This window comes from Branchiostoma belcheri, unplaced genomic scaffold, assembly GCF_001625305.1.
Source record: "Branchiostoma belcheri isolate BF01 breed outbred unplaced genomic scaffold, Haploidv18h27 scaffold15, whole genome shotgun sequence".
NCBI classification, from domain to species: Eukaryota; Metazoa; Chordata; class Leptocardii; order Amphioxiformes; family Branchiostomatidae; genus Branchiostoma; species Branchiostoma belcheri.
Window position 1 is genome coordinate 2805818 of NW_017802935.1, and position 15733 is coordinate 2821550.

General features: G+C 40.0%; 2 protein-coding genes across 3 annotated transcripts; one reads left to right on the forward strand and one right to left on the reverse strand.

Annotated features, from left to right (window-relative positions):
* Positions 1–10: 10 nt before the first annotated feature.
* On the reverse strand, positions 11–8115 carry LOC109465320 (tetratricopeptide repeat protein 25-like). Its single transcript, XM_019762528.1, has 12 exons — positions 7889–8115; positions 5719–5850; positions 4981–5134; positions 4669–4730; positions 4287–4455; positions 3656–3892; positions 2845–2973; positions 2617–2695; positions 2355–2441; positions 2011–2207; positions 1437–1655; positions 11–1093 (listed from the first exon to the last, which is right to left on the reverse strand). Exons 1-12 carry the CDS (start codon positions 8006–8008, stop codon positions 942–944), a joined length of 1737 nt encoding a protein of 578 aa, XP_019618087.1. The 5' UTR covers positions 8009–8115; the 3' UTR covers positions 11–941.
* A 37-nt stretch (positions 8116–8152) lies between these two features.
* Positions 8153–14370, forward strand: LOC109465331 (elongator complex protein 6-like). Of its 2 annotated transcripts, XR_002139947.1 has the most exons (8): positions 8153–8346; positions 8994–9072; positions 9793–9863; positions 11059–11186; positions 11441–11633; positions 12624–12776; positions 13069–13348; positions 13488–14370. XR_002139947.1 is itself a non-coding variant. In XM_019762541.1 (7 exons), the coding sequence occupies exons 1-7, from the start codon at positions 8293–8295 to the stop codon at positions 13195–13197; spliced, it is 807 nt and encodes a 268-aa protein (XP_019618100.1). In that variant the 5' UTR covers positions 8153–8292; the 3' UTR covers positions 13198–14370. The 2 variants fall into 2 exon arrangements, 1 of the variants encoding a protein (XP_019618100.1); XM_019762541.1 differs by having other exon boundaries at positions 13069–14370.
* The last annotated feature ends 1363 nt before the right edge of the window (positions 14371–15733 follow it).

Below are 15733 nucleotides of genomic sequence, written 5' to 3' on the forward strand. Positions count from 1 at the left end.
ACAACTGAAATATGTACTAAATAAATTTTATTATGCATAATGTGTACAGGAACTGCATGTGAACAAACATGAAGGCAAAAGATTTTGTAATATACAAGGTAAAATTTTCACCAAAGCAGCATCTCACCATTGGAAAATACACCTCAAGATGGAAAAACGATACAGTTGATAATCAGTAATAACATCATAAACAAGAATGCCAGGTAAATAGCAAGACAAAGAATGGAATAAGTAGAATTCAAACTCTCCAGATTGCTCTGTACTGGTTATAATTATTTGGTACTTGTATGTGGCTCTTATATTCATATTCTGTACATTCAAACATTTCTTTGTAGCTGGTTGCATAGATCTGTATGAACACTCCATAAACAGTTTATTTACAAAATACAATGTCAACACTAACATTAGATCTAAGTGTGTCAGAATCCTAGTCATCTAGTACACTTCTGTTCATCTAGATTACAAAACTTCTCCAGGATTAGATACATTTTGTTTTTGTGGAATGAGTAAAGGGAGATACATCTACAGAAGTTTGGGCTGTCTTAGAGACAGGACTGATCATTTTCACTAGAGGGGGCTAGGCAACATTGTAACATTAATCCATTGAAGTCTGACTACCACTCTCTATGATACAAAATGAACGGTCCCCATACAACAGGAGCTTTTACATGTACTAAATTATTCAAATTGTCTGTCTAAAAGTTATTGATAATATTCTCAATGAACTTATAGACAAACATGTTTTATGGATGCAGCATGACTGTATTCTTTTTATATTGTTTGTTTTTGTTGTCTTTGTCTCCTTTTAGGTAAGGATGATATCCTCAATAAGCTCAGACAAACATATTTTATGGTTGTAGCTCGAATGTTGGTATTGTTTGTTTGTTTTTGTTGTCTTCATCTCCTGTTGGTATGTCCATATCCCAGAAGTCATCTCCCCCCTACTCATCCGCCTTCTCCTGAACTTCGACCTCCGGCACGGGAGAGTCTCCGCCCTCCTTCTCCGCCGGCGCAGGTTCTTCTGTCTCCTCCTTAGCTGGCTCTTCTTCTTTACTGTCGTCTTCCTTGTCAAAGTCTTCTTCGTAGGCAGCTTCTGTTTAATTGTAAGAACAGTTTGGTTGAGCAAGATTTGATCTACAATAACTTTGACAGGGACATACATTGTGTATTTCAGCAATTTGAAATAGGAAAATGGTATTTTACTAATTAATAAATTTAAAGATTCTGTGTGGTACTCATTGGTGGGGGTATGTTTCAGTGCTTCAGAACAAAGATGTCAGACGTCATGTATAATGTAATGAATTGTGAGCATTCATTTCAAATACTACAAAGTGTATGGAAAAAGTATACTACACTACACTGTGATGGAAATCAGTCAACATGATTGACATCTTAACAAGTCAGGAAAAAACATGTCAGGATCACTTCAGCCTTACCTGGCTCTGGTTCCGGCTCTTTCTTGTCATCCTCCTCAGTTTTCTGGTCTTTTGCAGCAGACGAAGGTCGACTGTCCTTCTCTTTCTTGGCGATGCGGTTGTTGACGTCGTCCAAGGCTCTCTTGATGGCGATCTCTGCAGCGGAGTCTCCCTGTGCTTTAGCCATGTCCAGCGAGCGTTCAAATGACTGTACCGCAGCTTCCAATTGTCCTTGTCTCACTGTAGTATAGAAATGGAACAGAAGTACATTTAGAATTTCTTGTATGCAATTCAACGATAAGAGATTCCTGCAGTTGTGTCCTGTATGTAAAGTCACTATATTGCTGCTAGCAACAGAGAATACACAGTGCAAAAATCTTATTTTGCTAATTGTAGAATCCGAACTAAACTCATTTTGTAGTATTAGAAAATGATCTGTGAATATATCTTTATTGTATATGACTACTCTACAACTGCGAATTTAAAACACTACAAAAACATCACTTTGTCTCTAACTATGAAATAAAACCATCACAAAAGTTTTGCTCTTTATACATAATCTATTGCATACAAAATAATGTACAACAGTACCAACCTTCTGCCTGGGCGATGAGAACACTAGCGTTCAGCTGCCAGACTTCGTCCTCGGCTTCCTGAGCCTCAGCGAACGACTTCTCTCCGTAGTCGTGAGCTTTGTCGTTCTCGTTGAGCTCCAGGTTGCAGCGTCCGATCTCGTGGTACAGCCAGGTCTTCTCTAGCGGAGTCTTTGCCATGGGTAGTTTACGCTCCCAACTGTAGAAAAGAAGATGAACCATGTAAATGAGCCCAACTGCAGTTTGATGATATTCCACTAGAGGAGCTGCTAACAATGATACATTCATGCCATGGAATTCAACAAGACAATACATATGTACATGCTTCAGTGAATTGTTTCCTTACTTTTCAATAGCCTTCTCAAACTTGCCCATTCTTGCGTAAACTCTCCCAAGGTTGTCCAGGGCTCGAGACCGGGCATCCTCCAGATTGCTGCAACAAAAAAAATACAGGATTTGTCAATTAATGTACAGATGCAAAAATGAGCAGCTGTCTTGTCAAAATCAACCAATGTGGACATCAATTTGGTATTACAATTTGATTGTGGTGCAAAGCATCCTTCAAAGTATGATATTTACCAATTATACATAGAGCAAAATCTACTCACTGTCTTTCTGCCATGTCCATGTCCTTTTGGTGATGTTGTAAAGCATCGCCCATCTTTCCTAACTCCAGTAGGGCATTGCCTGATAACAATAACAAATTCTCATTAGAACATGTGAAAATACCTCATCGTTATAGAACAGTAACCATTCAAATATGCAATGAAAAAATAAGGTAGGGACTACAATGTAAATTGAGTGGGTAGGTGGTAAAATAAGAAACTGTGCCTTACCTATGCAGCTGTGTAGATTTCCAACAACATCAGGCTTGTTGGGGACGTCATCTTCTGACCAGCTTTCGACTGTCTTTAGTGTTTTCTCAGCCTGCTTGAGACTATCCTCTGCACGACCCTCTGCAAGGGCTACAGGAACAGAACAATACATTGTTAGATAATGCTCAGAAGGAGGGATAACTTGCATGCTCCTCATCTATGGAAGACATACGTTCAATTCCCAAACAGTTAGATTTGCTGCTCAAGTTGAAAGGCTAAATGTTATAGCATTTGAAAATGTAAGATTCAAGCATGTTTTTCAATTTTTAGTTGTATTGGGTCCACTGTCTTTCAATGGGAAAGCTTTATATGCAGATACAGAATGTGAACTACATTTTCAGCACCAAGGACAGTGCTCATTTTGGGATTCCCTGATAGTAAATGTCACAGAATGTTTAGAGCACTGGGATTGTTAGTCTGTATCTGTATGTATGTGTGGGTAGATTCTACAAGTTTTCAACATGTCCAAACACAAAGAGTGTGCTGTCCACGGTGCTGAAACTGTGGTTGAGAAGTGGTCATCACTTTGCTACTTCATGTATTACCCGGTAGAGTGGATCATTCAACTTTGTGCTTGAATTGATAAAGAATGTGTGGTTAAGATTTTGTCTGCATAAGATTTTTCATCAGAAGACAGAAAAACCCCTACAAGCAGTACATAAGATGATGATGAAGTACTGAATTTTACCCTAAAACTGTTTTGAAATAACATTGATAGCCTTATTCCCCTACACTAATCTTGTCTTTGATAGTATAAGCATTAACCCCTTACACTGATCGATCTCCTCCAGGTTTTTCAGGATGTAGTTGGCAGGATCGGCCGCAGCTTCCCTCACGCGTGGTTTCTTCTGTCTCTGGAAGCCCTGCCGAGCGACCACCTTGTCGCGTTTCCGGGCGTACATGGGCTTCTGCTGACGCCAGAACTCCGTTCTCGTGTCCAGGTACTGGATTCCGTCCGTGACAAGCTCGTAGATTGCCATGCCAGTCTGCGAGCTTCCCTTGATCAAGTCTGTTTCAAAGAACAATCATCATATTTTTTTTATTTCTGTGGATAAGTTTCACAAGCACTAAGCTATGATTGAAAAGCCACTTCATTTCTATACACATGCAGCTATAATACCTTGATTGACAGTTTTTTTTAAATACATTGTATGGCTTAGATGATGTGGTTTATTAGCTTCACATTGCAGAGAAAATACAATGAGAATCTAGGAGGAGGCTACACAATGTTTTCCAACAAGCCTACCAAAGTGAGTGAGTAACTACCAAAGAGGATTCAAAATTTCTCAAAATAATTTGAGCCTGTTAAGGGAATCTAGTGAACTAGACTGGTTCACTGGTAAAAATCACCACAGAATGCTGATGTGAGAAATAATTCATATTTTCCTTTAGATTTTTCTCACCTTCATCCTTGAGAAGTTTCTCCAGATACTCCTTGTCCGCGTACAGTTCTCCAAGGAGCTGTTTGATAGTCTTCTGGTTTTCCTTAGGTTTGGGCTTTTGTTTGTTGCTCTTCTGTGTCGCTTGTTTCTGTGGTTTCTGATACGCTGGTCTGCGTGCCGCTTTCTTATTCTGTAACAGAAATTTTAGATCATTATTAACATTTTCACTATCAGGCCTTTTTAAAACTTGCAGTTCTTACCCTACCGGTATAAAATTCTATTCACCTGACTACCATAGAAAATTATAATAGTCTTTTCAATAGTCAGTTTTTCCTCATATTCTGTCAAGTAGAGAAGTTGAAAGTTGCTTTAGGATGTGGTGAAATTGAGTACATGTACTTACATCTTCATGCTTGTTCAGGAAAGAAGTGTCTCCCTTGTTCTCAAGCTTCACTGAACTTGGAGCTAAATGGATAAAAAACAACAAATTTGTAGCAGTAATTCTGATTGAACCTTCAAAGCAGTCAGTTGGAAGCTGGTTTAGAAAAAAATGCCATTTACACAACAAAAAGTGATAGCAAAGACATAAATGTGACAGTAGAGGTATCTAGTCATTTACCAAATGTAGGAAAAATCATGGCAAAGATTACAACAATTGCTAGTATTTATTTGTAGCTAGCAGAAGGTTAGAGCTAGATCACAGCGTGCTACTCACTGCCGACAGAGTTGTTGATGGCCTCCTGTGCCTTCTGGATTCCCAGTCTGAACTCGTCCACCTCCGGCCTCAGCTTGTGCCCGCGGTGGTAGAACACCAGGGAGTGCTCAAAGTCACCCTTGGAGTACAGAGCCTCCGCCTTCATCAGTAAACCCTGAGGAAAGACAGTCAAAATCAATAAGTTGTTGCCCTTGGGTATACAAAATGTGTGACAAAAACTTTAACTACTTTTTTAGCACCAAGGACAGCATACATTATGAATTTTCCTTGCAGCCAGTGTGGTAGAAAGTCCAAAGCAAGGTTTTGACAAGGGTAATACAAGTTTTGGGTCTCTTCTGAGTTGGCTGTGTCATAACCTATGTAGAAATGGCTGTTTCTTGTTCTTTTTTAGCTAAAAATCAGGCATTTACTGGAAGAAATGCCTCCAATCTTTCAATGCATCATGCACATAACAGGTATGGGGAAAGACATCAACAAATTGACCTTCAAGTTGGCTTTACAAAGTGTATGACAAAACATAGGAAAAGAACATACAAATTGTACTTTGTGCAAACATCAAGTTAATTTCATTCAGAAAATTCAGTTAAGATCCCAGCTGTTTTCTCATAGGAATTTTACTCGGTTTTGCACAGTTTCATCACATACAGTGATGACAAATTCTCAGTTTTCTTGGCAGCTTATGAAGGTCCACAGCAACTCCTTGAGATATTGAAACAACATCTTAAGTTGTAACCGTACCTTGATGTACTCCTTGTCGTCCTTCAGTGCCGCCTCGGCGTCTCGCAAAGCTGCGTCTGAGTCTCCGAGAGCCAGGTAACATTTTGCCCTGGCCACCAGGCAGGTCTTGTCCTCGGGCTGAATTTCCAGCGCCTGTGTTGGAACAATGTTTAAAAAATGTCACAAAAAGAAAACAATATATTTCATCCATACCATGGTATGGAGTGAAACATAATTTTCACATTTTCTACTGTGAGAGTGAAAGGTAGAATGATGGCATATACAATGAAGGACTTACATGTAGAATGCAAGCAAAACTCCTAACAGTGTCTAAAACAACAACATCCATGCACTGTTAGGGACTAGATTTGGCATGAGATCTTGAGGACACATGAAGTGTACAGAATGTAGTGTTTTCTGTAGTGCCACATGCATATCATTACTGGTACAACATGTTGAAAACTGCAACACATAGAATCACATAGGAAAACCAGAATATAGCTTACAAACACAAGAAGAAAGGTGTTTCATGACTAGATTTGGGTTGACCCAGATATTTTTTTTTTGTTATTCCACTTTTGTTGATGAGAATTAATTGATAATTCATGGTAAACTAGATTATCAACAGTTACACAGTACTACTGAATGATTCAGCACAGATATTAATTTCACATGCATAACAGATCTGTTTTTGTCTAAAAAAAAGAGATTGTTGAACAAGACCACAAAAGAAGGATTGATTTTGAAATATTAATGAAGATTTCTGGCCTTGTATTTTGTTATGTTTACAAACTAGAATCTAGTTTATTCAAAGCCTGGGAAAATTCCTTGGAAAACCGTTGGTAACTAATTTAGTAATTACGATCAACTTTCCCAGAACTATTGGAAGCTAGATTGTTATCACACCAGCAACATTTTTCCAAATACTGTTACTATGATACCACTCTGTATCTTGGATGTCAGATTGTTGGAGATTTTGTAATTGGCATACTTTGTGGGACATTTAGTGGAAAAAGAAAACAGCTGTTTGTACATCAAACCTTCCTTCTGTAACTTATTACTCTTTCTCATTTCACCTTTTAATTTTTGTTCAAGTTGTACCCATGATAAGCTTTCCTCAATGACATAGCAATGGCTGCCAAGAATGACTTTAGAATATTATACATTCAAAACAAAATAATATACTCAAAATACAAATCCTAATCACAAATGAAGAAAAATCCTGTAGTAGATTCCCCTGCATCCAAGTCACTATATAATGCTTTCTGGATGTGATAGCTATAAGAAATACCAAGAAAGTTTCTGTTATCAGCAATATGGGTATTTAAGAAGATGGGAAAGGCTACTTAAGAAGAAGACTGGTTACCGAAGAGTAGCTGACGATGGATTTATCATGTTCCCCTCTCTTGTAGAAAATCTCTGCTTCCCCGACATACGAGTCAAACCTGTACTGTTCCGTCACCGGGTCATATTCCGCCTTCGGTTTCACTTCTTCCTCTTTCTTTTCCAACGACTTGGGATCTGATTTGGAGAATTCTGGGTAGAGGTTTGCGCGGAATACGGCCTGTGTCTCCGCCATGTCTCGTGGCCGCCCAATGAAGTGACCCATTCAAACCTCTCTCCACCTACCGCGGTTACTTAGTCACGGGGATCACAGAACCTCCTCAACAACCAACACGATGCTCTCTTCTTAAGCCCTACCCTCTAATTTTCATGGTTATGCATAGTCACTGGCTGCCTTTTGGTTGTTATGGCAAAACCAAATGGCTGTGTTAAATTATTACTGAGACTGCCTTTTCCCTTATAAAGGTTTGATCAATACAAAAACCATAGGAACAACAGCTAAGCCACTAAGGACATCACAGGTAACAACCAATAATCGAAAGTGACAACCACGGCACGCGATTCTTTAGAGGTGGTAAAGTTTTTATCAATGGTACTATGGAGGGTTCCTGTGTTAGGGTAAAGAGGGAGGGGCGCTTGGGTTTTAAATATTTATACTCTGATAGCTGATAGAATAACTTCATTTTCGTGACTCTGTTGCTATTGAGATGGTCAGAGGGGTACAACAGAAACCATAGAAGCGTTGCGAAGGGCAAGACAGACGTAAAGGAGACAGAAACACACCAAGTAGAAGAGGTCACTCCATAGTTATGAATGACCCATTGAGTGGGTTTTCCAGATTTCATACCGTGCTGTAGCTCTCAAGAGCTTTTCTGTATTCTCCATTGTCGAAAAGCTTGTCTCCCTCGGACAGGTAGGTTACGAAGGAGCTCTTTGGCCCTTCCTCTCCTTCTTCTTCGTCGTACATATTTTAGTTCGGAGCGATTCTAATCGAGGAAAATGGAGGAGTTTGCCCCCAAACACTGACTACAAGGCATCACAATGACGTGTTTGCCCCGGTTGCCCATGGCAACGCTACTGCGCATCTGTCCTGCGCAGCGGAGCGCAGTGTATTATGGGATATTCAAAATGGCGGCGCCCATTACAAAATTTTAAGTTTCGTGACATTTTTCGGGGTTTTTAGGTTATAAAACATTATTGGCTCGTGACTGTCCATTTCTCTTACACTTTCTCACAGAGGAAACTTAGAAGATGTTTACAGAGTTGAATACATTTCTTGGTTTCGACCATTTAAAGCCGCCAAAGGTAAGTTTCTTGTCCGAGTTTCTCAGTTTTTCGTCGCAAAATAATTTAGTTCATCATATATCATGTATTTTAGCTCAGGTTCATAATGATGAAGACAACATTGGTTTCACCATGTTTTACCCACCATGATATGTTTGTGTCAGTGATCCTGATATAAATTATGTCAAGTTATCCCGTGAAGTTGATGTCGAGAAAAACAAATATTATCTCAAATGGACTGTTCACGAGCGCCACCTAGCGATGTTGTGCAGGCCTCAGAACATTGGGGACTTTGACATCCATGCTGAAATGCTATTTCCTGCATTTTGGGGTCAGACCTTGCTGGTAGACTATGCCTAGTTTAATGACATCTCTTTCCATGTCTTTACACTCCATTTTTTGTCTGTCAAAGATGAAGCATTAGGCTAAATTTTTGTCTGTCATGAGCAACACAATTCCGTCAAATGATATCTAGAAAGATGGATGCTGGCTAGAACACTGGTGTCAATCATCATTTTATGTGTCAGGCTCTCAGCCTATCATTTAGTGAGTGTGGAAGCCATTAAGAGCTCTTATGACCCCCTTGATGAAAGGCCAATGGGTGACAGATAGGGGGATTTTCATCTGGATTAGTGCCTGACATACTGCTCTTTATTTCCCTCCCTCAGGGCCAGTTTGTCCTGATCTCTGACAGTCTAACAGATGACAGTTTCCTCATCCACCACTTCCTGTCTCTCTACATCAAAGGTACCAAACCACTCATGGATCATTAGTGGATGGTCCCTGGGGGAAAGGGATTGGAGTAAATACATTAGTGATGGTCCCTGCTTTAGTTGATTGTGTATAGAAGAAGTCTTTATGGCTTTATATATATTCTGTTTGAACATATATAGATAATAAATAGGTTATAGGACAGTAAGACAGTTGTCATTCATGTACTAGTAATCATTCATTCATTAGTCCCACATTATCATTCCTGTATTTAACATGCATTTAACATGCATTCAACTAAACCCAACATTGCACCACCATGAGCCACAATGTTCCAGTTTACTTTTAAGACTGGTCTTTAGTAAATTACCATTGTCATTAGTGGCTGATTAATTAGAAGATTAGAATACAGCTAAAGCCTTAAAGCTGTTGGATAAATCCATGGTTTACTCTTTATCATGTACATACGACAACACAGCTTGAGTGACTACTCCCTGTAGACACACAGAAGGGAGCTGTTCTGGGACTTTACCACTTTGTTGAATTGGCTCCAGGAGTAGTGGATGGATCTTTATCAATTTAGTAGGCATTTTTTCGGTCAGTTTATGATACATGTATTTGGAGCACGGGTTGGTTCTGGCAAAATGAACGACAAGTTTGATTATGGGCCACCTGGTGTCCTCCTGTGGTACTGCAGGAGAACTTTTAGTTATCCTAGGCATCCTATATGATCTAATTTGATGATGTATTTTTCAGGTGGCTGGAAGGTGTGCCTCCTTGCCCTGGCTCAGTCATTTGGCCACTACAATGCTGTTGGACAGAAGCTAGTACGTTTTAACTTTTAACTAGGCATTTTGAGCCTACTGTCCGTAGAAATATGTTCTAATTTAAAATCCAATTTTACACTAGCCTACTACATTTGTGGATGGTATTCCAAGCCCTGTATGTCCTTCTATCCAGAGCACTCAACTGTGTAAGTGTATATGATCAGCATATTCAATAAACATCCTGTAATTTTGTCTACTAAATTGGTCTAGGCAGCTAGAAACCTTATCAAATTGCATGCAGTGTACATTAAATATTATAGAATAAACTCAATGTCCTTTCAAACTCCAGACTAACTCTAACAGAAACTTTATCAAATTGTCGCCCTTTCAAATTCTCCTGTACGGTGTGCATCCCAGAAAAGGCATGAAAACTGTGTGTCTTGCGAGCTCTGGGTTTTGGCCGGGCTTCGCAGATCTAAATCCGTCAGCGACCTTTTAGCAAGGAGATAGCAAGGAGATGGTTCTGAACCTAATGAACTGGAGCGTTGGATGGGAAACGTAATCACCTTAGAGAGGGGCTGGGATGTTTTGGATAAGTGCTCTGCTCGGCTGAAGTCAAGGGTACGCCAAGGTGGTTTTGGCGACGTGACGTGATGTGCATGCTAGGAGCTGGGGTCACGGGGGGTCAGCAGGCTGGGGGAGAGTTGGAAATGCCGAAGGGTAGTGTCTTGTTTTATTGCTTTTCTTGGTGTCAATGAGTGTTAGGCCACAGCAAGTCATTTTTATGGATGACATCAGCACGTGCATTGATTTTCACCTGATTTGGGAGAAAAAGGACAAGAAATTTTGTTGTCCTCCGACAGTGGTAAACATGCCAAAAGTGGGCAAAGATGCCTGTTGCCATGTCGGAACGTGGATGGCAGATAGATACAAAAAGAGGAGACAAGACAAGGCTCTGATTATTGTTTTGTCTTAAACTTTGATGCAGTGATGTAGTTGATACAGATTTCATTCCTTTTATATGTGATGTTCCCACTGAATCAAAACCATTGAAAGCTTTAATTTTTCAGTGAAAATGGATGTTGTAATTCCTCAAATTGATGGAAGTGGTGTTTCAGAGGGTTCTAAATAATAACTTTAATCTACAACAATTGTACAGAGTATAACGTTTGGTATCTACTGGTACATGTGCACTGTTATGATTTGATTAATAGACGTATCTTTACAGTAACATTTTTTCTTTGTACCTTTCCAGGGTGTTCACCTGAGCCAAGCCAGAGAGAAAGGCCAGCTCAGGTTTATAGATGGCCTGAAATGTTCCCTACAGGCGTACACATGTACAACACAGGAGGAGCAGGCTCAAAATCCACTCAGGTGTCTTTGGTAAGAAACAACAAAAAATGTTCTTTTCTTTTGGATCTAAGAATGTTCCAGAAATTTCCTCATAGGTAGAAAATAGCTAAAAAAAAAGGAACATTTCATGTAATAATTCAAGGTGATCATGATGAATTACATCATTCAGGTTCAAGCCATTTGATTATCTACAGAAGGAATACTTTCAGGAGTCATCTCTGATTTCTTGTTGAAGGATTCCTTTCTAAGAAATAAATGACTGAAACAATTCCATGTTCTTGCAGTGACAAGAAAGCAACTCTAAGACCTCTGTATGACCAGGTGAAGACGCTGGTCTGTAGTGAAGAAGGTGTTCTAGAAGGTCCCACTCTGCTCCTTGTGGACGACTTGAGTGTTCTTGTGAGTCTCGGCATGTCTGTCAAGGATGTGGCAGACTTCATGCACTACTGTAGGGTCCTGATGTGCCCTACACTACAGGTAACTCTGCACTTATCATTGTAAACCTTACAGGGGTATTGTAGGGTCCTGATGTGCCCTACACAACAGGTAACTAGATGCATTTATCATTGTAAACCTTGCAGGGGTACTGATATGCCCTACACTACAGGTAACTGTCTCTGCACCTATCATTGTAAACCTTACAGGGGAAGCAGGGAAATATTCAAATACAGAACAGATATTGAAGTACTTCTGAGATTAAACCGCTTTTTCTACACAGCTTTAAGCACAATTTACACAAGATTTTTTTCATGAGATAAAACTGCATATTAAATGCTTTGAGACCTGTACTGTAGCTATGCCACCTCCTTGGTTGAAGTACATGTACATTATAAGTACTAATATTCTCTACAAGACGTGATAAGATGCAGCTAGACATTCACTCCAACATAACTGTCATCCCCTCCATGTATGTTGACAGTGATGAATTGCAGTTTTCCCTTGCAATCTTACCGAGAGCAATTTGGTATTGATAGATTCAATGAACGCTTGATGAATTCTGAGTGTGAACTTCTCTGGATGTGTGTGTGTGGTGAATAAACCATCAACGCATGTCATGTTTCCAATTATTCTTCTTTACTGTAATAGGTTGTAATAGATTAATGTTTTAAGTTTTAAGGACAAAGTGTCTTTGACTGTGGTATACTTTCTATGCTGTCTGAAGACTTTGATGTGTTATATTTACTTGAGGTACAGAAAAAATTTTTGGGGTTGCTGCACTGAGACCTTGAGAGGCGCTCAGTTGCAGCAGGCTTGTGTATTAGTGTAGGTTGACAGCATGAGGGTGGAGATTGACAGGCAGAATGACAGGAGGTCAAAGGCCTAAGAGTCTGGCCAGGGAGCCAGCAAGTCATCATGGGGGAATTCAGGAAGTCAGTGATCCTTGATCCTTCTTGATATACTATATATGAGAAAAGGAAATATGTTGCATTTGCTCACAAGTCTTCTTCTTTTCTGTTCTATTTTTAGAGTCAGGGTGCCATAGTGTCACTTGTACACAAGGATGCAGATGTGGAAGATGAGGAAAATAGCACCTTATTCAGACACATGGCATACCACAGCACAGTCCATTTGGCCGTGGAGGGGTTGTCCAGTGGATACAGTAGGGATGTACATGGACAGGTGAGTTGTGTCATTTAGTTTTCCCCCATATTTAGCAAATGGTACATTCCATTGTGGCAAGTCAAAACTCTGGAAGTAGCTAGTAAGATTATTCAATATTAGATATGGTCTATTCTAGTATATGTGAGGATGACACCATTTTAATTAAGACGAAAGCTTGCTTTATTAAGATTTCATTTTATGTTAACCGTAACCAACCTTTGCATTACAGTCAAGACATCCCAATGTGATAGAATTGAAGAAGATTGCCTCCCCATTTAGAAAAAGCTAACAACTTTCCTGAATTCCCTAGGTGACTGTCACTTTCCGGAATGTCCAGGACCCCAGCCAACCACAGACCAGGATGAAGACATTACAGTACAAAGTAGAGGAAAGGAATGTTTCCTTCTTTGCCCCTGGGACGTCACGAGCAGTTCTGTAACAACTCTCAAACTCAAAAGACATTTTGTTTGTATTCTTATTGTTTGTTGGTTGATTGGTTGGTTTTGTTACTTGTTAGGCATAACTGCCTCATGGTATAACACATAAGATCTGTATATGTCGCAGTGTCTGAGAGGTAAGGATAACAAAAGGTCACGGGTTCGATCCCCGGCATTTATGGCTAGACAATATAGGAAAGGCACCTTTGCACGATTTTCCACACTCCACCCTCCAATACCATGCCCTGGACACAGTGGATTAACAACCCACTGTCTCTTCAACCTCAAAAAGGCCATGGGTCTACCTTTACCTTTTTAATCATTCAAGAAGTTTCACTCACTCCACAGTCATCCATGATATGTTCCTCATCTGTATCGGTTATGTCGGTGTAACTGCCCTTTGGCGTAACACACCAGCTTTGCAGCCAAGCGGCACGGTGGCAGCTGGCTACATTACACCGAAGAACTTGTTGCACCTAATCTTTAAATATCTAACTCTAAACCTTGTTTAAAGCTATCTAATCATAATGCCCCTAGTCCCCTACTCTACTTGTTGACAGCAAGTTCCACTCTGCGATAGTTCTAGGAAAGATTGAGTTTTTGAACACCTCAATCCTTGGTACTCTGGTACTTGAAGCTGTATCTGTGTAGCCGATGTGCACCCACCCAACAATCATGCATGGTTTGTCCCTAATGAGTAATGTATTCCGACATCCCCTTTTAGTTCACAGGCAATGAATGCTGCATGCTGTTCAAGCTTGTGTGAAATGCCGTGGATGAGCCTGGGTAGACAGATTGGCTCTAATGCTGGTCTGATGTTGCCAAGGGACCGCGGCGGAATCTTTGCTGGAGTTCGGCAGATTTAATGTATTACGGGAGTATGCATGCACACATGCCTCCGGGGAAATTGGAGCTTCGCGGGGGATTTCTAGCGCCCGTGGAAAATTCTCGGAAGAAAATCCGTGCTTTAGGCTGTACCAAGTCACTTGGTTGAACAAGCTTTACATTAAAAAACATTTTTGCATGGCTGTAACAAGAGAGTTCTACAAGATTAAGTGAGTAATCTGATTTGTGTTCCATAGGGTTTAGTGTTGAATATGGAACCAAATGCAAGTTACACTGAGTATTCTTAGCTACCTTAGCTACATGTATATTAAAGGCAACACCAATTTAGTCTTCATTCTCAGATTTGTTTGCTTCATTTTTTTTCAGATTTGAGGAAAAATGACGTATTGTACACGTTAAGCACTAGTGGGAATCATAAGAGCAATGTCTGTTGGTAGATTCAATATAGGGGCCCATTGTAATACTTAAGGGAGCTAAAAGGCCCCTGGAATCTAATATGTCTTCATTTATTTTACTGACAGAACCTTCTAAACGGATTTTTCATTAGTAAGTATTGGGTTGGCTGCCAAACAACACCAGCTACAGAAATGAAGGAGCTCCTTTTTGTATACATGTCAAATATTCAAATTAATTGAAAAGCAATGCTGGTATTGCTACATTGATATTCCTCATAGTGAAGAGTTAAAGATGAGTGATGATCAATCAAGCATTGCAGCTGATACGCATCATAAAACTTTCCCAGTTTAAAAGCCGATAAAGCTAACCAACGATTTAGAGCCCCAAGCCATTTAGTTATTCATTAAATAACAGGCCTAGCATGCCAGCCCCTCTTTGTGTTTAGATTCCAACCCATACCGCACTGGTAAATTTGGGGTTGCCTTTATTACAGATAAACAGTCGCTGCTTTAACTTTAACCGGTCTTCTCTTATTTTATAGGCCCTCCTAGCTATCCACGGGCGATAAATTCTGGCATCAGAGAGCGGCCTTGCTGTTTTATGATATCTCAGAATGACCTCTGCAGACGCTCTGTTCTCAGTTGATGTATTCCACTTTTCATGTTGCGGTATTCAATTATCACAAGCACGACACCATATATACTGCATGTAGGACATTTCTGAGGCAAAGCTGCCAGGAAATTGCCTTATTTTCCAGAGAGACGCCCTCTTGTATTCCTCGCCTGTCCTCCTTGTATATTCCTGGCGCGTTGCTGGTAATGACCACTCTAATTTCAAACTACTTCAGGTGGAATGAGGTCTGGAATTGAGCACAATCCGTAAAGGACGGGGAAGACAGGTTGGAATTCATTCCGCGCCTGATCTGAGTGGGCGAATACGGGAATTTATTGTTTCTCAACCTACCTATCTTTTGGTCTGAATTTGACTGAATTTCTTCATTTATTTTATCCACGTATAACTGAAACGATTTAAGAACACTGAAAATCACTGTATGGGGTTTTTGAGAACAATTGTTACATACTTAGGGGTATTGACACACTCGATACTAGATGGAAAATCTTGATATGGAACAGTCCATTTTGGAATGGGGAGGAAGATGGACTGAAATATGCTGTATTTGCTCCCGAGCAGATGCCAGCCTTTAGCTAGTTTTCAGGTCAATTTTATTCTCATATGTAATTAAGAATTAATGATTGATCCAATGCAGAGGTGCTCTCTTTTTGTACAGCAAGGCAT